We start from the raw sequence: 21907 nt of genomic DNA, 5'->3' as shown, positions 1-21907 counted from the left end.
GTAGCGAAAGAGCTCAGATAATGTTTAGAAATCACATTTATTAAATTTCTCGTTTTTTACTACATTGCGAGCGATTTTCAATCCAGTTTCCTTACCAGAAACTAAAATAGATACGACCATCCTTAATGACTGCAAGAGAAATCGGACTGTTCACGGTTTTCAAAACACAAAGCAGTACAATTTTTGGTCACTTACGTTCTAAACTTACATTTTAAATGAATATGACCTTGAAACTACCATATTTTGTCTACTGCACAAACTTCAAAGCATCTAACACTGAAATACAATCCAAATTGCTCTCCGATATCACGTCCACCGTCCACAACGTAACGACCAATTCGAATTACGCACGCTGCTTTGCCCACCCCACCGCTTGACAGCTGTCACAACACATGCGCGCCTGTCAAAAGCCCGATAGCAGGAAAAGTGCATGTAGAAAAAAAATAAATGATGGCCGAACATTCTGGGACGCAGAAGTGCACGCTCCGTGAAATCGCTGCTCAGCTGCTGTAGCTGGTAGCTTGTTGTGTGATTAGAACAGTTCCGTCACCGTACCGACTAGGGGGCCCCCGACGCTTTTAGTGCAGCCGTGACGTGATTTCGTAACCAGTCGCACCAGCGGACAGGAAGCATCATCAAATTCACGCCGCAGCAGCGCGCCACCGTTTTTTGCCGGCACATCCGTGGTGGTGCTGGTCGGGTGGTGGGATTGCCTTGGGCACAGTTCTTGTCCGTGTTCTGGGAAGGCGCGGAGTATTGATTTTTCTTGCCCGTTCGCTGCCCATTAATATATATTGTGCGTGTGTTGCCTTTCGTTCAGTGGTGGAGTGCCGCTGCGGCACGGATACGGAAGGCGGGGAGTTTGAAAGTGTGTGTGTGAGTGTGTTTTGTGCGTGTGTGTGCGCAGGAGAAACAGTAGGCGGTGTCGACGGCGGAGCCTTTTTCCCCGGCTTGGTGATCCTGCGCTCCTGTTGCTGTACATCCGCCCAAAATGTACAACGGCATCGGGCTGACCACGCCGCGCGGTTCCGGCACGAACGGCCACGTCCAGCGTAACGTGGCATTCGTCCGGCCGGGCAAGAAGGACAACATCAACTACCGCACGGAGGACGATCTGGCGAAGCTGGACGCACAGTCGAACCGGCAGCCAAACCAGGGCATCCTAGACCACGAGCGGAAGCGCAAGATCGAGGTGAAGTGTGCCGAACTGGAGGAAGTGCTCGAGAGCCAAGGGTAGGTGGTAGATTGAAGACCGAAGAGTCAAGACGTTTGTTTGTGAAACATGTTTTCCCGATTCTAATTTGTGGCCCATTTTGTTTGGTCGATTCTAGGCTCAGCCAGGATGAGGTTCGTGCCAAGGTGGAGCTGTACCGGACGAAGCTGATGGACCACGGGACGATGGAGCTGCCGAAGGACGAGTTCGGAAGATTGCTGTAAGTAAAACAGCTTCGCCCTAGTGAAGCCCTCTAATAATTATGACCCTACCATATAAACACACACACACACACACACACACCCACGTGCGGTGTGTACCTCGCACACCTGCGCACAGGTTCACCACCCCATTCCTTCCTTGAATGGTGATTAATCCTGTCCACAATATCGTTTCTGTGTGTGTGTGTGTGTGTTGGTGCCCATGTCCTGCAAGGGCTTCGTGGTGACGGTTGTGTCGTTTCTCGCACGCGGTCAAGCATAACGAGTGCTACGCGAACAACCCCCCTGGCAGAAACCAGGGGTAGCTAAAAATGGAAATATTTTATGGGGACGAACCGTTTGCTTTCTTGGTTCGTTTTTAGTAAAAAAAAATCAATGTCTCTCCCCCCACGTGTGTGCGCGGTGCGACTTAGTTGTAATGCCATTTGACCTGTGGGGGATATAGCGGTGATGTCCTATTTTTGTAACACGCAGAGGACAGATCCTTTGATGAATCATATTTATTGACGCGCTGGAGCCAACGGTTGCAACGATTAAATTAATCCTACAATTACGTATACGCATTTAGGAAAGGGGCTTAGGCCAGCCCTGTAGCTCCTAGGTTTGTAGAAAAGGTTTGCTTAATTTATTTCCTTCCATCTAAATTCATATAGCGTCATGTTTGTGTGTTTTGTGCTTAATGCTAAGGCTTCAAATAATTCTGCTTGCCACTACAAATACTCTGTAGTGCATACTATAGCTGCTCTCTCTCTATTTTACACACCTGAAGTGTATGGTGTTATACCCTTGTATCTCGATTTGGCACATTCATTCCCACTCTCCCGTCCGAGCCCTACTACTACTTGCATCACGATCAAGCGCACGGTCAGTCGTCCTCTCGCGTAGAGTAATCCACCGCTCCCTCCCCATTGCCGCCGGCCGGCTGCTGCTCCTCCCCCTCGACGTACATCGTCGCGAGCGGCTGCAGGAAGTCGTTGCTAATGTTGCCATCCTCGCTGCCGGTCGCATCATCACCCCCGCCGCCACCGGCCACACTGCGCACACCCTGCATCGCCTCGTTCAGGATCGCCAGCTCGGCAAACGTCTTGTGCTCGGTCCATTCGTCCGCCACGAACGGTTTGACGCGCGGCAATCGCCGTGCGCGTTGTGCCGCCGGAACCGTGTTGCGCGTAGTGCTCATCATGCGGCAGCTGAACAGGATGTTAAAGTGCAGAAACTGGTCGACGATCAGGTGCGTGATGATGGTTTGGCCCCGCCGCTCGAGCGGTTCGTTCGGTTTGTAGCTGTTCAGTATCCAGCGCCCGGACTGGGACGATTGCAGCAGCCGCAGCATGCTGTCCCGATCGATCCGCACCGGTATGTCGCCGACCGCACCGGACGTGCGCTCCTTTAGCGACGGTGGATCGGCCTTTCGCTTCAGCAGCGGCTGCACCAGGGACAGGGAGGCGGCCGCATAGGTTGGCGGTATGAGCAGTGGCGATTCTCGACCGCCACGCCGCTTCAGCCCGATGCCATTGGTAGATGTGGAGTCGTGTTCCGTCTTGATGCTTGCGCCATCATCATCCGAGCCATTGTTCAGCTGGCCTGTGGCGGTAAGGTCCACATCGAACGGATACTTGCGCTTGTACGATCCGGGTGCGGTGATGCCGGTGGCCGGGGACGATGGTGCCGCGCCCGCCGTACCATTAAGCGCGGGGAGTAGTAGTTGGCGCGGTAATAAGGCAGCGGCGGAAGCTGGCGGCGTCGGCGGCACCGTACCGTTCCCGTTGGGCAGCTGCAGGTGGGCGGCTATGTTACTGAGGAAGCTTTGCTGGTCGTGGCGCCACTGGCGGAGCCGATGCTTGAACAGTATCTTCTGCCCGAGCAGCCGGGGATCGCTGAACAGTTCGTTAATCTCTGCATCCTCGATCAGCACCAAACTGACCTCGTCGATACCGCAATCTAGAAGGGGGACGAAACGAAAAACGGTGACGATATTTAATTAAGAGGGTTATACAATTTCAATGCACGCGTGACGGAACGGGGGACGCTCGCGATACGCTACATACTACGCCTCGCACACGCTTGACGCATGCGTTGCTGGATGTGTAATGGTAACGGAGGAAGGAAAAGGGGTAGGAAAATAATAGGCAAGCACGAAACCAATGTAAGTGAGAGAGCGAGAGAGAGAGAGAGCGCACGTTGGGATGAGTTCGCCACACACTACTCTTGCACGATCGCACAGAAAGGACGTGTACCATGCTGTGTTGTGCCTGCTAATGCGCGCTCAGCAGAGGACTACGCACTGTTCTACAGTCCAACAATACAGATTCGTCATGGTAACGACACATCGTTCTGTGAGCTGTAATAGTAGCGGGTATGATTAACCACTCTGCCTGTTACAACGCGCACACACACTGCGCTGAGACAAAGGAGCAGATGCGCTAAAGCATCTTTGTTACATGCTCTCTTGTGCGCGCTCTCTCTCTCTCTCTCTCTCTTTCTCTCTGTCGCCGAGTGATACTTACAAACCATGCGCTTAAATGCTGCCGCACTCAGGCCCCAATCGTTCACCACCAACTGCTCCAAGAGGTTCCGATCGTACTCGCCGAGCGTTTCCTTCGAGTCATCGCTTTGTTCCGACATGCTGCTGTGTGCCGGGTAACGCACCCGAAATCCCCGTGTTCACACGATGAAAAGTGCAAGTTATTGCCCTGTTTTTTGCACCGAAAAACTACACCCCGCACACACACACACACACACGGTTGTGATTACACTTTTTCGGATTTTCCCCCCAAGCGCGCTAGAAGATCACAGTCGCGCCACCGTTGCCGCTGTTGCGTGCATGATGGCGTAGATTTTGTTTGTTCTCCACTTCCTATCGGACACGGTTTCTCGGATGGACTTCTCGCCTACCTACTACTACTCGTCGGCCTATCGGCCTATCTTTCACTTAACATCAATTATCTTCAAACTCTTCTCGCGCGCCCCTGGTGAAGAATAGTATGCTCACAAACGCCAAACTGCTGCTGCTTTACTGCTACTGCTCGCTCCTCCGATCGGCCCGCGACCGCGACTGGCAAGAACTTCAAAAACTGACAAATGGTACACAAACGCGAGAACTGTGCGCGCGCGGAGGTATTAACTATTCTCAACACACTACGCCTGCCTGCCTGCCTGCCTTGTGCGCCACTACGATACTGGCTTCTGGTTGAATGACAAACAACCATTCCAAAGGGGCCCGCGCGCTCGCGCACACACACGGAACCTACACACTACGGATGAGCGCGAAACGATTGAATTGAGTTCTTTTCAAGTACGTAGAATAGAAAGATTACTTTAACGTTACCATGCCGGAGAGACACACACAAACACACAAATACACACAGGCGCAACACTACACCGTGAGCAGCGGAGAGACGGGCTAGGGCCAACCGACTGGGTCTTAAACACACCACATTCTACTTGCTGCTAGCTCGTCTCGTCGTGTACATGCGCCATCCCTTTCTAATACCCTCCAACCCAACCGGATGGTGGATGGCGTGCGTTGGTTGCTCTCGGATTGTCGATTGTCGTTTTAGGAGGGTATGGTTGAGGTTTTTCAGCATAATATGTGCCTCAACACACGCCGCTGTATGTTTTCCCTCCTTTACCCCTGCTGCTGTGGCTGCTTCTGCTGTACCGGTTCGTGTTGCTGCTGCTGCTGCGACCAACAACCTCCTTGCGTGTCGTCGTCTCTGGCAGCCCGCGTACGATGTGGGGAGGTGTTTTCGTAAAAAGGAGGAAGGTAAAGAGCAAAAAGGAAACCTCGACGAACTCGACGAACCTCCTTTATTCTTCCCGTATGGTAAAAGGCGAAGAAAACGAGTCGCCGCTGCTATACCAGCCGAGATTGTTGGATTGGCTTGGCTGGTTGGTTGGTTGGTTGGTTGGTTAATGTTGGTTTGTTGGATGCTCAAAAATAACTCCGAGGTAGTACAGCAGCAGCACACAAGACACAGACACCAAAACGGAGAGAATGTGGTTTTTTACCCTCCACCGACGGACATGCGGCAAGCTTAACTTGACTGGCTGGTGACTCTGGTACGGTTTTATGTACGTGCGCGCATCGGTATGTTTGGTAGTCGATATATGTATGCTGCTGGTATTGCTTGTGCTGCAAAACGATATGTGCGCGACCTGAGACGATGACGATGATGAACCCCTTTTACGGCAAAGGTACGCGCGTACTGCAACTACTAGCTCTAACCGACCACCACCACCACCACTACTACTTAGCGCACAGCCCGCACCGGAGAACGATCTCAGACTTCTCGGACCGTATTGTCCGTGTTTGTGTCTGTGTGTTTCTGTTTCAGTTTTGGTGAAGCTGCTTCTTGAGAGAATTGATGGATGATGGCGTAGAGAATAGGACAAACGTCGAGGAACACGTAGTAGGCCCCCGCTGGCTGACCGGTGGGGTCGCGCAGTAAGCCGGTGACGCTGGCACGGAGAGCAGCATGATGATCAGCAGCAGCAGCAGGACGAAAACTATACCGAGCTAGCGAGAGAGAGAGAGAGAGCGAGAAAATGTGTGTGAGAGAAATAGGAATGCATCACAGGAGGCCCTGGCGTTCTTACCGGCTAGCCCGACGGCTCTGTGTATGTGAGAAAGACAGAGAAAGAGAGAAAGACACTCGTGCTAGTGAGAGTGACAGCAGCACAACAACCAACAGGGGCAAGGGATGGAAAGGACACGGGAGATGACAAGGAGAGAGAGAAAGAGAGCGGATTGAAACAAAAGGGCGAGAGAAATCCGATTGGTACGCGGGGATTGCCGTCCCGCACATCATACCCCCCCGCGGAGGAGAAGGACTGAGGCGACCGCATGATGATGTTGGTACATCGAGACGCAACCAGCAACGAATCGACCATCTCCAATAATGATTTTTAAGTGTCTGTCTGCAGCCGCCATGAGCATGACTAGCCGCCTTCCTCCACCCCTCCACCGGGAGAGTAAGCGAATAGGCGAATCAACAAACAAATCTAGCGTGGCGATAGTGTGGCAGGAGATTGAAAGGGAGAGCACACACGATATCATCTAGCATGGGATAAACAGATGCCAGCCGGGCGGCCACAATCGGAGAAGGCATAAGAATTAGTGGAAGGCGTTCAGAGAGAGAGAGAGAGAGAGAGAGAGAGAGAGAGAGAGAGAGAGAGAGAGAGAGAGAGAGAGAGGGAGATAGAGGCAGAAGCTAGTGGAAGAATTGCTGGGGACTAGGAGATAGTGAAACATGATCGCAATGTTTAGCCATGCGAGATGGCGGTAAGGAGGAAGGAGTAGAGGCAGAGTCAGTACACTCCAGAATTATGCTTATTGTGTGAAAAAAATTGTGTAAACTCGAAGAAGTTTGCAGAGATACAACGCGGTGGTGTAGATTTGATTTCAAAATTGTTTTATCTATTTTAGCACAAACTCTAGAAGCCGGACGATACATAAACGAATATGACAATGGGGTTGCGCACGACGAGAAAATGCGATGAAGGCGAACATCAGCGTAGAGCGAGCATATGCGGGACGAATATGGATTGGAATAGTAAATAACCGAAGCAGCAGAAGCATTCGAACGAAACAATTATGCGAGAAGCGACAAGCCAAGAGGGAAGAGGCTTAGAGCGAATGGGAGAGAAAGACAGCAGCACCATGCACGAGAATAACCCTTTTCCATGACTCTCGTCGCCTGGCTATGACCGTGACAAGGACGAGAAGGAGGAGAAGGAGTAGGAGGAGTAGGAGATTGACACTTCTCGGACGGGACGGGACGGGACGGGAGAAGAGGGCGCTGCGAATGTTAAATTGATTGTACCATCTTGGCTCCCTAGGCCTTTCCCATACATGTCCATACAATACATTTATGCCCGTGAGTTGAGTTTTTAAACCCTCCTTCTGAGTTGAATGGGTTGGATGGTATGGGGGAGAGGGGGAATTGCTGCTGCTGAGCCGTTTGATTTCAGCGATGCCAAACAGCTACCAACAACTTCCTCTGGTGTGTGATTGTAACGAAGATGGCCAACCATGGGCGGGTTGGTGACTAGCCGACTGGTTAAACGGTTGACAATGCACGCAGGGTGGTGTACGTTTGCGCGACACGTTTGCTTTTTTGTTGAAGTGAAGCGAAGATGCAACCAACCGGCCTGGTCTGTCCTACCGCCCCCTGTTATGCACGGATAGGAGAAGAGGGTGTGAAGGAGGCCTAGCATGTAGCTAGCACTTCAAGATACCGCCGCATACAGTCACCGCCGCCGGTAAGTGGAATAAAGAGCACTCCAAGCGAGATCAGCACGACGATGGGAGCAAGAGCTGCTGGTGGTGGTGGAGTTTGGTGTGTGTGTGTGTGTGTGTTTGAGTTTACGATTGAAATTGAAATGCTCTAGACACGGAGATGAGAAAGAGAGAACATTGAGTGCAGGTTGTACAACCACACACACACACACAAAAATACCTCCCAATAACATCGCTTCTGGTGCAAAGCATTGGGGGAAAAAAGAGCAGACATGTATAAACCTCGGCAGCTAAGCGCATACGAAGAGAGGATGAGAAGGGGCTTGTTTTCGTAATCGTAATTGACAAAATATGATTCTATTTATGGGTACACGGAGCATGATGATCTTTGCTTCAGAATCTCCATCCCGTGCATAGTACCTAAGGGGCAGGTACGTGCAAGCAACCGGCCGGTCAACCGACCCGGGACAGCCCAACTTCACCGCTTGGAAGGGCATTTTTTGAACCATATCCAACAGCCAAACTCGGAAAAGGGCACTCTTTTACCCGCAGCAACCAAGGCCTGACCAAGGCATGTAGAACATGGAAATAGAAAAGCAGGATGATGAGGATTGATTAAGTTGGATTTAATTGGGATTGGAATTAGCATACAAACACACCAACAACACAACAAATCGTATCAAAAACGTACATCAATGAGAGAGGCTCCTTCCGGGAATCACTGGAACTTCATTGTACAGCACAGCATCATCATCCACGACGAGAAAGGACGAACTCTCCTCGGCTTTCGGCTCTCGGCCGTACCATGCGCAATACGGACCGGTGTGCCCCGGAACGGTGTGTGGGAACCATTCACGGAGGCGAAAAAAAAATGCCATCTCGTCCTCAGCTTCGTTCCTTCGTCAGCAGAGATTTTAACCATTTTTGCTCACAGTGCGCGAAGAAAGTGACGAAGCGGGTGGACAACCCGCTGCGTGCGTGCAATACAGCGCACTACATGAAAGAGCTTCCAGCAGGCTTGCCAACAAATCTGCTGCTGCTGCTCTGTGGTGTGTGTTACTGTTGTGCGTAGTAGTAGTGCAGTGTTAAAATGGCCAGCTGCAAGAAACGAATCACCATCCTTCCACCATTTTGCAGCGATGGAAAGTGAAAGAAAAATGGCCAACGGCATTTTCACTTTAGTTTGCCATCCCGTTAAGAGTGTGCAATGTTAAGTTAAAGGTAACAAAGGGAAACGCAGCCGGTGGTGTGGAGTTTGATGAAGTGATTTTGCCAGCATCAGCAAAATGGTCGCAACAGTCGACGACGGATCGATAATCGTAAAATTAAAACCATCCGCACCATGGTGTCGAAGCAGCAGGGAAAAGAAGGATGCGTCGCAGCAGCAGCAGCAGCACACAGCGGGAGCGGGAGCGTGTTGTGTGGACCGACTGTTCTTCCATCATGTGACGCCATTGATGCTGGCGGAGGAAAATTAAATCCCATCGCTAGGATAATGGCACCGAACGGCACCTGTGAGATTAATTAGTATGGAAAAGATTGACCTAAAAAAACACGAAGAAACACAGCACCGGATGATGTGAAAGCAGCGCTCGTCTCAGTGTCCACCACACAAATCACTGAAAAGTCTTCCATAATAAACTCCCGGCCTTGGTCTGGGAAGTTACCTTAGTGTTTAAGAAAGCTTGTGCTTAAAAGGGGGGGTGTGTTAAGGGAAGGTATACAGCTTTCCAATAAGAATAGAAAAAAGAAATCCGTAATCCAACTGTCTTCCAAGAAAGTTGATACACGTAGTTGATAAGTTTTAGTAGAGAGATAGTCACAGTTTTGAGGACAAAAGCAACATTATTACGCTCGTTAAATCGACGTCTTCCATAGAGATATACTTACATTGTTTAAGCTAACACAAAATCGTACGAAATATGAAGAAAAAGCTCTCACCGGCAACTAAATTTCGGCGCCGGCTGGCCGCGATGAAGAAGAAACGGGCCAGCAAAACCACTTCCACAACCGGTGGTGGCCCCTTTCTCAATCGGAAGCAGCCGAAGGAACAGTTCTTCGAGCATGACATCCGGTACAACGCGGAAGAGTCGCCGCAGCAGCAGCAGCAGCAGCAGCAAAGCATCCTGCAGGAGGACGATGGTATGGATCCACCGGATTCTTCCACCAATCCGGAAAAGGGAACCTTTTCACACCGCCAACCGTTGTCGCCACTGGCTGCATTGTCCCGTTGTTCCTCATCCGAATCGTCCGTTTCGGAGCGTGCCGTCGGTTCGCCGGTGTGCGGCGGTCCGGAAAGGAGAATCAAATCAGCCGTACAGGTGAACGAGTGCAGCGGGCCAGTGAAAGGGAAACAGCGCACCAAAAGTGGTCCGCTGTTTGGGCGCAAGTATCAAAAAGCGAAGGCAGGAGGACGCCAGATGACAGTGCCGCCACCCTTTGGCATGCTGAACTGGAACAATCGAAAGATGCTGCTAAAGCTGCAGCAGCAGCTCCGCCTGCAAGGGCTCTGTTTGTCGTCGCTTTCGGCGGCCGGAGGACGTAGCACCGAGCTGGCAGGCATGCTCAATGGCGCTACCAGTGCCGGCGGTAGTATCGATGCCGTTGGTGGTACACCCGCCGGATGCTACTGTCACTGCGCATGTGCAGCAACGCTTCCGGTGGGTGCCGGCGAAAATCACGAACCACCACCACCACCAACACACGGTGGCCACGCAACTTTCCACCCCGAGCGGAGGGACGTTTGCAGCCGACCGACGACCGGCGGCAGTGTGCGAATTGCACGACCACGTCAGCCCAAAGCGAACCAGGAGGACAGTGTGCAATCAGCGGCAGGACACGTTCGCTCGTCCCATCGTCATAACCGACACCTGGGCGACGTTTTGTCCAGGTCTTCGTATCAGCGGCAGGGCCACCACCACCACCGCCAACCACAAGCCAGCGGTTCCAGTTCGCGCTCGTCGTCCTGTGACTCGTCGGAAGTGGTTTCGTGCCAGGTTCGTCGGAAGCTGTACCACCATCACCACCACCACCACCAGGACGAAGCAGAGCCAAACGTCAGGACACAGTCTGGTTGTCCGAATCGGCACCAATATCTCGACCCACAGCACGCACAGCTAGTGCGGGAACATTGTGGCAGTTTGCAGCCGCATCTCCATCCGCATCATTTGCCACACAGTCGACATCATCATCCTTCTGCTCCTCATCAAAAGCTGTGCATCCGTACTACGACTGCCGCTGCTTCCAGATCCTCTGCCGCCGCCAGCATTCCGATTTGCATGCATGCCATGCATAGCGTTGTGAGGTAATAATCGAATTTCGTGCAACTGTGTGTGCTGGCGTGTTGTGAAACAATCCGTGGTAGTTTCTACTGTGGTTCTAGATGCTAGAGCGCTATTTCATCTATCGAAATTTGAAAACTGTTAGCGTAAAAGGATAAGGATGTTGTGGTATGTTTAGTTTCTGAGGGCCGGCTTACATCACCGAGCGTGTGCCCTAGTTGCAATTAGTGTTTTTATTGGGTTATAAAATACAAATACATCCTTACCCTTTGGTCGGTTCGTCACAAAGGTTCGTCAATATCTGTCAATAACAGTAACGAAACCTCCTTAGAGGCCCAGGAGATGGTAGATAATATTTACCCTGTGAGCCTTCGTAATGGGACCATTTGGGAGAGAAATGGACCATAAACACGCAAGGCCACATGATGATGGGACACACCGGCTCCTCCACTCTATGAAAAATGGCAATCGTTAAGCTGCTCGTTTCTATATGCAATGGTTCTCCCCACATTTTCTTCGTCCTCCCCATACACGATATCAGCCTAACAAGGTTTTTACTTACTCTTCTTGTTTGTTTCTGCTCTCTGTTTCTTCCCCCCACCCAGTGTACGGGAAACGCATCACATCGCACAGGCCCAGCAGGAAAAGAACGCCAAGCTGCGGGAAGCGTTCGGGATCTCGCAGTACTTCGTCGAGGGTACGAGCTTCGACCAGGACCGGAAGGCGAAGGAAGATCTCGCCAAATCGGAAGCCCTGCAAAAGGAGCTGGCGGAGAAGGAGAAGGCCAAAGAGATGGAGCGGGCGAACCGGAAGCGGTACGCGCTCGTTCGCACACCGTCCCCGGAAAAGGAAGCCGGCGGTGGAGGAGCGGGAGCAGGAGCCGGCGATCGTAACGGCAAGCAGCGTAGGCGCGGCAGCTCCAATGACGAGCGCGAGGAAGGCGAACACGATGACGATGACGAGGAGGAGAATGATGGAAGCCATAATGGTGGGGATGGTAAGGTGAACAACTCCAAATCGACGGCCGGTGGTGGACTGCGACGCGATAAGGAGGAAAAGAAGAAGAAAAAGAAAAAGGCACGAGATGTGTAAGTAAAACGTGTACGCGCACGGTTGCGCAAAATCACCGGTGGTTTGTTTGCGTAAAATGGAAATGTACTGATATTGATTCCATCTATTTCCTATTGTTTTTAGATCTTCCAGTCCGGAGCGCAAAAAGGATAAGAAGAAGAAATCGAAGAAAAACAAAAAAGAAAGGTAATTATAAAAACAAAACAAAATGTTTACTTCAAACGCGCGCCTTTACTTTGCTTCAAAAGCGTGATCCAGTCAAACGCAAAATGTGAAGCTTTGCTGGGAATGATCGGAAGAGGAGATTGTTTTGTTTTTCTTTTTAATTTAACATTGGGCAACGTGAAGGGAAGGGGAAAGAGAAAAAGTACACCAAATTAGTCAAAGTTTCAGAAAGGCATGTCAGTGTGTTTCGTGCATCGGTTTTAGCGGTTTTACGAACTTTTAGTTAGCTTTCATGTGGTAACTGTGTTGTGTTCCATACAATCATACTCTCTCTCTCATGCTCCCGGGGTCAAGGTGGGAATGGTGTTGCTGTAATGAGTAGTCATTTTGTTACACAAAGCCAGTGCAACACACACACACGCGTTCCCGAAAAGAAACAGTTGTGTTGGACGGTCTTTTTTGCAGGGCAAGGGATTGCACATACATTATTGGGAGAGGTTATATGAATGTGTGTCTTGTGTGGTTTAGGCTTCCCAAAAGAGTATGGTGGTAATAGAGTCGATCCAGTCTCTGCCCCGTACGCCTTGCATCTTTTTGTGTAAATTGTTGTTATTCTCAAAATACTAATCTCTCATCATCTCTCTATCTTCTTTACCATTTTCTCTCATTTTTTTATTTTTGCTCTCGAAACACTACTACTACTACTACTTCTACTACTACCACTACTACTACCTACTGCCAATCCAATCTGTCTTTCCGATTGCGCGCGCCAAATGTTGTATGTGTCTTCTTTTAAAAAAACATATCAAACTAAAACAAAACTTACATACCCGGGAAAACCATAAACCGTGCTAATTTAATTTGTGGCTAATGAACAAAAAAACACGAAATATCTCCACACGCGCACTACTCATTTTGAACCAAAACAAACGAAAACTATTCAAACTACTTTCCCCCCAAAACAAAACAAAACAAAACCAAAAATCCATATTTATCAATACAATCACGCGCTCTAGTTGGTAAGTATTTGTGCTGTGCCTGCCTTTTTACTATAAGTTTTTCGTATTGTTCCTTCTCTCTAATCGTTATGGTTTAAGTTTTACCCTCATTTCACCATTGTGTTATGTGCGCGCGCGCGCGCGTTCCGTCACTGTTTTTAGTTGAGGAGCTGCTGCTACTGCTGCCGTTGCACCACCATATCAGCCACAATGCAGTTTTTTTGTTCAGTTCTAGTGATTCAGTATGGTGTGCGATAAGTTTTAGAGATAAAGTTTACACTACACATCGTAACTGTTCTCCAGCGCATATTGCATATTTGAAAAGGCTATTGTTGATGTTGTGTGACTCGAATTGTTCCGGACTTGGGAATAGTTCGCCATAGGAATAGAATTCAATGTCTGCGAGCATCGCAAAGACCTAAAAATGATAGCATTTAAATGTTAAAATCATAGCACGAAACGTTCCATTAAAAGCAGAACAATTTGTATGCTCCTAAAGTGTACCGATAGAGTGTTGTTATCTTCTCAGTTGCTTATTGCTTGAGTCTTTTGCTCAATTGTATTTTTTTTATTATTAATAAACGATCGCCTTGCTCTTTTCTACTTGTTTTAGTTTAGGTTTTCTTTTTTTATGGATTGATTTAGTTTAGTGTTGTTGTGGGCGAATGATGATTTAGCAATTCAGTACTAGGGTTTTCCCCGTTTCAAACTATGTTTTTCTCAATTTGTGTTTAATCCCAGAAAAAAAACCACATCAACGAACAAACAAACAAACAAACAGGAAACGTTTCTTATTTTATTCTTTTTTCTCTCCTTTTTTCCACCGAAAGACAGACCAATAATATGATGAAAATATATTTAACATGATGGAAAGGTAAAAATTAATTATTCCCTTTTTTAATAAAAAAACAAGCTGCGATTTCTGTTTACTACATTTTTAACATTAATTGTCCCTTCGTTGAATGACTTTTATTACTTACTGTCTCTCTCTCTCTACCTCCTACTACATATGTAAAGATAAACGCATATTGTTATTATTTAACTATTTTTGCGGTGAAGGGTCTACAAAAAGGCAACATTAAATTATAAAGCAATTAACACTCGACATGAGGAAATGGCAAGACAAATTGATTGCAAATGCGGGTGAAATGTAGTGAACATAAACCAGCAACAGTCTCTCACGCTGTCTACATTTTTGCGCTAAAATTGGTTTTCGTCCGGCTTTACTATTTTTGGTATAAACATGAATAATCGATGCATTTTTTTTCTTTTTTTCTGTTACAACTTATAATAGTAAAGCAAAACACATGCAAATTAAAATGGATTTCTTCTCTTATTTTGTTTCCCACATTGAGCTTGATTGTTTTCTTTGACTATAGGAGACAACTTATGTCCAATGGTTAATGCTAGTGATGCACCTTAGTAGCAATTATCAACGCTTTTCCAATTATATATAAAAAAAAAAACAAAACAAATTTGCAGCGCGTATTATTATGATAATGTTTTAACTAGCGCAATCTACGATAAAAGTTAGAAGCCCTGTCGACATAGGGTTGTTAACCAAAATCTTCATTATTTTACCAAATCATTTCGAAACAAAAAGAACCGGTAGAGCCAACATCGTCGTCAGCATTTTATCTTTTTTGTAACGATTATAAAAAATAGAAAAACAAATAACACAAATCGGAAGCATTCTCAGGCAGCGCGAGATTTACCAGTGGTGTTTGCGCTGAATGATTCTGTTCATGCTATATTATACATATATATCTCTCTATCTCATTTTACCCGTCAAACACAGGGATTTGGAGTATTGAATTCTTTCCAGCTAATCTTTCAAGCTTTGAAATTCTAATATATGGTTTTTGCACATTTTTCCTTATATTTTTTGGTTTTGATCGAACTCTGGACGTAAACACACGCACGCACGAACGCTCGCTCTCTGCTGGGAATACGTTTACTATGCTGCACTATCGGATCTTCGAAACTGGTTGAAATGAAATCATCGGTCATCGTAGAACGAAGAAAAAACACTCGAAAAAATCGCACCGTGACGATGAGAGCGATTCGTCCGATTCGGAATCGGATTCCGATTCGAAAAGTGATGCATCCTCGGATTCGGAGCGCGAGAACAACAGCAGCAGCAAGCGGAAGAAGAAGTCCTCGAAGAAGGAAAAGGTATGCTCATTCTACGCTGTTACGCATTTCAACCATTTCGTACGTGGTTCTCTGTAAATTTGACACCATAATTATATATATATCTACTAACTCTAACCCATTATGCGCTTTTCCACACCACAATATAACACACCCTTTCTCTCCGCGCCCTGAATGTGAATAATCTCTCTGCTCTGGTACTTTACTGTACGGTGAGCGTTTGAAACAAGGAAACGAACCCGAGAAAAAAAGGAATTAGCTATTAATTGCACTGTATAATCATAATCAGTATCTTTTTATCACAGTATTATACCCCTCCACCCTAACACATCCACTCTCTTCTTACTCACTTTCTCACGCTCTCTGCGTGTGGTTAGGGTCCAAACTTTGTTATCATCTGCTTCAGAATTATACGTTACACCCTTTTCCTCCCAACACACGACACGGTTGTTTGAGTTTGATGCTAGTTTGTAAACTAAAATGCGCTTTAGTTACGATGCTTTTTGCTAAACCGAATGAAGCAAACTACTACTACTACTACTACTTCTTACAATATACTACCGAAACAACAATGATTTTAAAACCCCCCTACTGCCCCCCCATTCTTACTGCCCGTTTCTCTGTTTGTCGTGACTATATTATTCAACTGTTGTAACACTTTCTTTTTATCGCATAATTAAAAGCGGAACTCTTGACCGAAAAATTAAGATCTGAAGGTATATTTGTAATAGTTTACTTATTCTAAATCGAAAACAACATAAATCAACACCCAATATATCTATAAATATATATAGCTTTGTATATTCTTTGGTCTGTTTTGAGTTTTGCGTTTTTGTTTTTCATTTTGTTAACTTGGTTCGATTTGGTTTTAGTCCCCGTGTGTGAGGTGGTGAGGAAATTTAGTATATTTTTTGTTTTTTTTTATTTGTTCATACTGAAGTATTGTTTTTGTTGTCCCGGTTTGTGAGTGAATCAATTTTAGTATGATTTAACAAGATCCTTCAACCTTTTCTTTAAGTTTACTTCTTAAATTAGAGTACGTGTTTTTGTTTTTATTTATTTTTTATTCATTGCAGTCACTCTCAGTGTCTCTCTCTCTCTCACACACACTTACCTAGATAATGTTATTCATTTGAAGCTCGAACATTAGTTCATAGTAAAAATTGATTACCCTTTAACTTCTTTTTCGTTGTTAGATGTTTCTGATCTTTGAATGCTGTTTTCTGTAATATCGTTGCGTTCCGTCCAATTAATTTGCGCCTGTACATTGTTTCATTCTCTTCGCAGAAAAAGAAGTCGCAGAAAAAGAAGAAGGCAAAATCCCGAACGCCATCGCGTAACAAGTGAGTGTCGATGGACTTACTGTTTCAATGTGTAAACTTTAACTAACTTTATCCCAAATGTTCATTACAGATCGCCCGAAGCTTCCGGCAAAAAGGTTGCCGTGGAGGAACCGAAACAAGACAAACGCAACGAAGCCTCGGCCGGTGCGAAACACGACACGGATAGAAACAGACGCTCGCATGATCGCAGCGCCGGTGGGCGAAGGGATCGCTCGAGCAGTCGAAATCGGGCCGATGTCCAGCGAATGCGGGAGCCTAGCCGCGAACGGGGTAACAATGCTCGCCGTGGCGGCGGATATCGTCCGGATCGATACGAGGAACCGCGCTTCGGTAATAACAATCGTGGTGGTGTTGACTATTTTAACCGGCATCGCGATCGAGACCGCGATCGAGACAGTAATCGCGTTGCGGAGGAGCGTCCACGACGCAGTCGGTCAAGGAACCGGCGCCGGGAGCGATCGCCACCGGACCAGGAACGTAACGATCGATCACGGTCCCGTTCGCGGTCGCGTTCGGGAAGCCAGCGGCGTCGTCCAGATCGAGGGGCGCGGGGCCACAGTGTGGAAAGGTCAAAGCACAGTTCGCGTCGCGAACGCACGCCCCCGAAACAGCAGGCGGAGCACGAGCGCGCCCGCGACAGGGACGGCGATCGAGAGAAGGATCGTCGTGAGCGCAACAAGGACCGTGACCGCGATGTGCACGATCACCAGGCCGATCGTCAGCGCGACAGGGATCGCGAGCGACGAAATGACGATCGGGATAGGGGCCGTGAAGGCAAGCGGGATCGTGAGCGGGACAGCAATCGCGATCCGGCAAAGCATCGTCGTTCGCCGAGCCCGCAAAAGAAGGACAAACGATCGCCGGCGACAATACGGCGCCAGCCGCGGGAAGAGGAATCCACTACGAAGAAGCGTGACAAATCTCCGCGCCGTTCGCCTGATCGCCAGAAGTCAAAATCGAGCACGGTAGTGGAATCGAAAGCACGCAAACGATCGCCAACTCCGCCGCCGAAAGCGGCATCGCGCGATAAATCGATCCCGAGGGGGTCTGATAAGGTGGAACGGCCAGCATCATCTCGTCAACCGGCCCCTGCCAAGGTGGCAGAGGAGAAGGAACCGGCATCCTCCTCCGATTCAGAGGCCGAATCGGACCTGGACTATTCGCCGGCCAGACGTAACCCGGAACGGTACAGCGATATACTGCAGCGCAGCAGCAAATCGCGCACCGAGACGAATGGTAAAGAGGATGATAGGAAATCAACCAAAACCACCAAACCAGTATCGTCGAGGTCAGGTTCGCCACGCGAGCCTCGTAGATCAAGCAGCCCAAGCGGAGAGAAAGCGGACAGCAAGACAGCAAAGAAAGACAGCGCACCGAAAGCTCGTCGTGCTTCTGTCAGTCCTTCGCCGCCGCCCGCCCGACGCGATCGCTCTGCGTCGCGTGGCAAATCGCGCCGATCGCCTTCGCCCAAGAAAAGGGATACCTCGCGTCACGATGGATCTCCCGTCGCGAAGAAACGGGAGAAGCCGGCCGCGCCGCCATCGGAAAAGTCGGAAAAACGCTCCACCACATCGCCCTCCTCCTCTCGGAGGGTAAAGTCTCGGTCGCGGTCACCGCCGGAGGTGAAAAGACGCCGCCAGGAGCAAGCATCGCCCGCAGCAAGGTCGACGACAAAACCGACCTCGGAGCGAGAGCCAACCGAAACGGCCAAGCGCAGCGAAACACGCACACCGGAAAAGGGTGAGTCGAGAAAATCTCGATCGAAGAAGGCGTCTTCATCGTCCGGTGGGGCAGCAGCAACGTCCTCGACAAACGCCGCCCCTGTACAGCAGCCGGTAGTGAAGCTCCATTCGCCCGAATCGGAACACTCACAATCAGACGGCGAGGAACGGGAGCAGGAGCGTAGCAGCACGCAACACGATCGAGACGATCTGGACGCATTCCTTCCCATTTACGACGAAACCCGCGAGCAGGAGAAGGATCTTTCGCTGCTGAAAGCCCTCAAGCACGATCTGGCAGCGAAGGCCAAGCAAAGCTTGGAGAAGAAAAAGTCCGTGTCCGAGGTGGGAAACAGCAGCAGTAGCAGCAGCAGCATCATCAGCAGTGCCATAGCGATGAAGGTTGGCGTTCTACCCCCCACGAAACCGGGCGAACCGGCCTCCGCAGAGGCACGCGAACGGGAACTGCAGCAATCGGCAACGCAACCGAGCAGCAGCCACAAAACGGAATCAGCTAGCAAGGCAGCACCGGCGGTGAAATGTTCGCCCGACGAGAAGCTTCCTGCCGGCGCCAAACCAAATACTACTAAAGCAACTGACCCGGCAGCATCACAGGAGGACGCCAGCAGCACCAGCACTGCACTGAAGAAGGATATCCACGAGATACTTACCGCCGTCGGTGCGTGGGCCGTTGCCGACGGTTCGGAGGCGGCTGCCAGCCTGGCGAAGACGACGATTCTGCAAGCGGTCGACGGCATACTGAAGGAGAAAATATCGGGCACATCGAAGGAAGCGAAGCCTGCGGCCGTTGCCGGCTCGGGCAGTAATAAAACGCGCCCCAGTACCAAGAGCAGCCGTTCCCGTTCTCGATCTCGTTCCCGTTCGCATAAGTATGTTTTTGCATGCTGTTGCCTATGGCAACCAGTGGCATACTTTGCTCACACATCTTGTTATCGTTTGTATCACGCAGGTCGCGCAGCTACAGCAGCTCTAGCAGTGATTCGGGCAGTTCACGGTCGCGCAGCCGCTCGTCCTCGTCGCATAGCCACAGCTCGTCCGATCGGGGCAGCAGCCGCTCGCGCAGCCGTTCCAGCAGCCACTCGTCCCAATCTTCCCCGCGTTCCCGCACCGCGTCCCGGTCGCCCTCGATACCGCGGCGTGCCGGGTCGCCCTCGTTTCTCGATCGGCGCCGCATCACCAGGTAAGAGAGTAGAGTATGCGAGAGAAAGAGTGCGATGTTTTTTTTTACACCATCAATGCGCACCGGTTTGTTTCTACCATTGTAAACAAGCGTGTTTAAGCACTATTTTATTCTTTTTTTTATTTTTTTTACTTATTTTTCTTTGTTTTTCTACTTTTTTTTGTATTTGTATGAATCTACCTTCCCCATAATACCGAAAAGATCTTCCCGCTCGCCACCCCGTAGTTTCCGTTCGCGGCCCGATGTCAGACGACGGGGACGCCATTCGTCCAAGTCCCCCCGTTCGTCGTCTGACGCGTCCGCCTCGTCCCACCGCCGCCACTCATCGCGCTCCCGCAGCCGTTCGAGAAGCGCCAAGCGCCGGCAGCGCCGTGACAGCGACCGGGAACGGTCGCGTTCACGGGGCGACAAGCGGCCTGGCGGCAGCAAAAAGGCGCCGGCACGCCGTGATCGATCCTCCTCTCGATCCCGAACTTACTCCCGGCGCCAAGATCGTCGCGCAGATCGTTAGTTATTACGCTCAACTCAAACTGTCCGTCGGCCGCCCCTTTGCGGTCGTTTTTTCTGAAAATTGAAATCATAATTTACCATTTAAGATACACTTTCCTACTATGGGAAGTGGGAGGAAAATCATTAGCATTTTACTAAAAAAAAAGTTGGACTTGCAAGACCAGATGTTGGGCAAAAATGTTTAAATATATTTCTCATGTTCCCTCCAGCCTCGGATTTTGTTGTTTTTTGCTTTCTTTTTTTCGAGATCGTTTTCCGTTTGTATCTATTTAATTTCTTTCATTTCATTAGGTTGCGTTATCCTAGAACGTTTTCGCAGTAGTGTATTATTATGAGCTTGTGTTTTAATTTTGTTGCCGATCTTTCGTGAGTATTTGAGCTTTATTTAATTATATTTTCGGGTGTTCATAACTTTCCACCTGCAACCCCTAATCTAACTAACCTCTTTATCTGTTGACTGTATTTCTCTAACAAATAATGCCACCCCACCATCCACCGTTCGGATCAAAAGTGCACGCAAGCGTCCTATACCGTACCGCAGACCGACACCATCGTCACCGTCGAGCGCCAGCAGCTACCACAGCCGTGGCAGTCACTCGAGAAGTCGCAGCCGTAGCAAGAGTCATTAACCCGCTACATTGCGCGCGGTACATGGGACAGCTTCCCGTACACTAAAGAGACACACCCCATACACACAATCCAAAGAGCAGATCGTAGCAGATTATCCTATTTACAAATCGTCCAGCGTGTGCGTAGAGCGGTTTAAACAGAACAGCAATAGAAAAGAGAACTAGGTGTCAAACCTAGCAGTATCCTATTGTGCCCTTTTGCAGCCCGATATTCAAACTTCCAATTGAATTTAGGATGAGATTAGGAGGAGGAAGCACATGCGGAATCAATCAATCTTGTGTACATTCCAGAAGCAAAGGAAAAGAAGGATATTGCCCACCATCAAATGTCCTTTGATATTCATATCAGATGGATGGATCCGTGTGTCATTTCAAAGAAATTATTTATTCGCAATAGAGCACACCCCCGTGGGTGTAAATGTAACAAGCACACACACATACACACAAGACGAGAAGATGCAGAGAGGATATTAAAAGGGAAGAATGTTTAGGATTTATTTTCCAGTATGCGTCGTGCATGACTAAGTTGATATTATAGAGGTTCACTGATTACTTCTAAAGTGTATTAATTTTCTAGTCCTTGTCCTAGGTTTACGAAGCGATAAAATGCACACAAAGCTAATATGTTCGGTTGCAATAATAGTACTAACTCTAGTCATTTTAGCAATTATTTATGCAATGATTTTGTTTTCTTTTTATTTATTTGAATTTGAACAATACTCATGCGTGTTAGCATAACTATCTTAGCAATCCCTAGAAAGCAAACAAAACACACTCATAAAAGATTCCTTGCAATAAATTCCCCACACAGGAGGTCGACCATCTTAAACTCACTAACGAATAAAAGCGGAATGCATTACTAATCATACTAAATCAGTGTTTCGGCGGCGTTGTTTCATGTACAGATGATGATAAGGGGCTTTCCAGGGGTTGTCATAGTTGTGGGACTCTTTCTTATAGGAAATGATGGAAATTGGCCTCTCTTGGACATGTTCTTTGAAAATTCCTATTGGATTTGTTCAACAAGGGTGCTATAGAGTCCAATTCCTACTGGATTAAGTTCATTTCACGCAAGAATGAGTCAATAAAGTGTTCCAGAGCTATGAGAACTCCTGGAAAACCCTGTAATTGTGTTTCTTTCTACCTAATTTAAACAAACAAC

General features: G+C 48.5%; 1 protein-coding gene across 5 annotated transcripts; it reads left to right on the top strand.

The window, feature by feature from the left end:
* The first annotated feature begins 434 nt into the window (after window positions 1–434).
* LOC120897403 (serine/arginine repetitive matrix protein 2) lies at window positions 435–21618 on the top strand. 5 transcript variants are annotated; one of them, XM_040302261.1, is made up of 9 exons: window positions 435–1233; window positions 1332–1433; window positions 11562–12044; window positions 12151–12213; window positions 15206–15365; window positions 16632–16687; window positions 16758–19295; window positions 19376–19606; window positions 20628–21618. In XM_040302261.1, exons 1-9 carry the CDS (start codon window positions 992–994, stop codon window positions 20743–20745), a joined length of 3993 nt encoding a protein of 1330 aa, XP_040158195.1. In that variant the 5' UTR covers window positions 435–991; the 3' UTR covers window positions 20746–21618. The 5 variants fall into 5 exon arrangements, with proteins under 5 accessions (XP_040158195.1, XP_040158192.1, XP_040158191.1 ...); XM_040302258.1 differs by lacking the exon at window positions 20628–21618 and adding an exon at window positions 19808–20332; XM_040302257.1 differs by lacking the exons at window positions 435–1233; window positions 1332–1433 and adding an exon at window positions 8708–10979.
* The last annotated feature ends 289 nt before the right edge of the window (window positions 21619–21907 follow it).

The sequence above is a fragment of the Anopheles arabiensis genome, chromosome 2 (genome assembly GCF_016920715.1).
Source record: "Anopheles arabiensis isolate DONGOLA chromosome 2, AaraD3, whole genome shotgun sequence".
Lineage (NCBI taxonomy): Eukaryota > Metazoa > Arthropoda > Insecta > Diptera > Culicidae > Anopheles > Anopheles arabiensis.
Note: the sequence above shows the minus strand (reverse complement) of the source record. Positions and strands in the feature narration are given on the sequence as shown.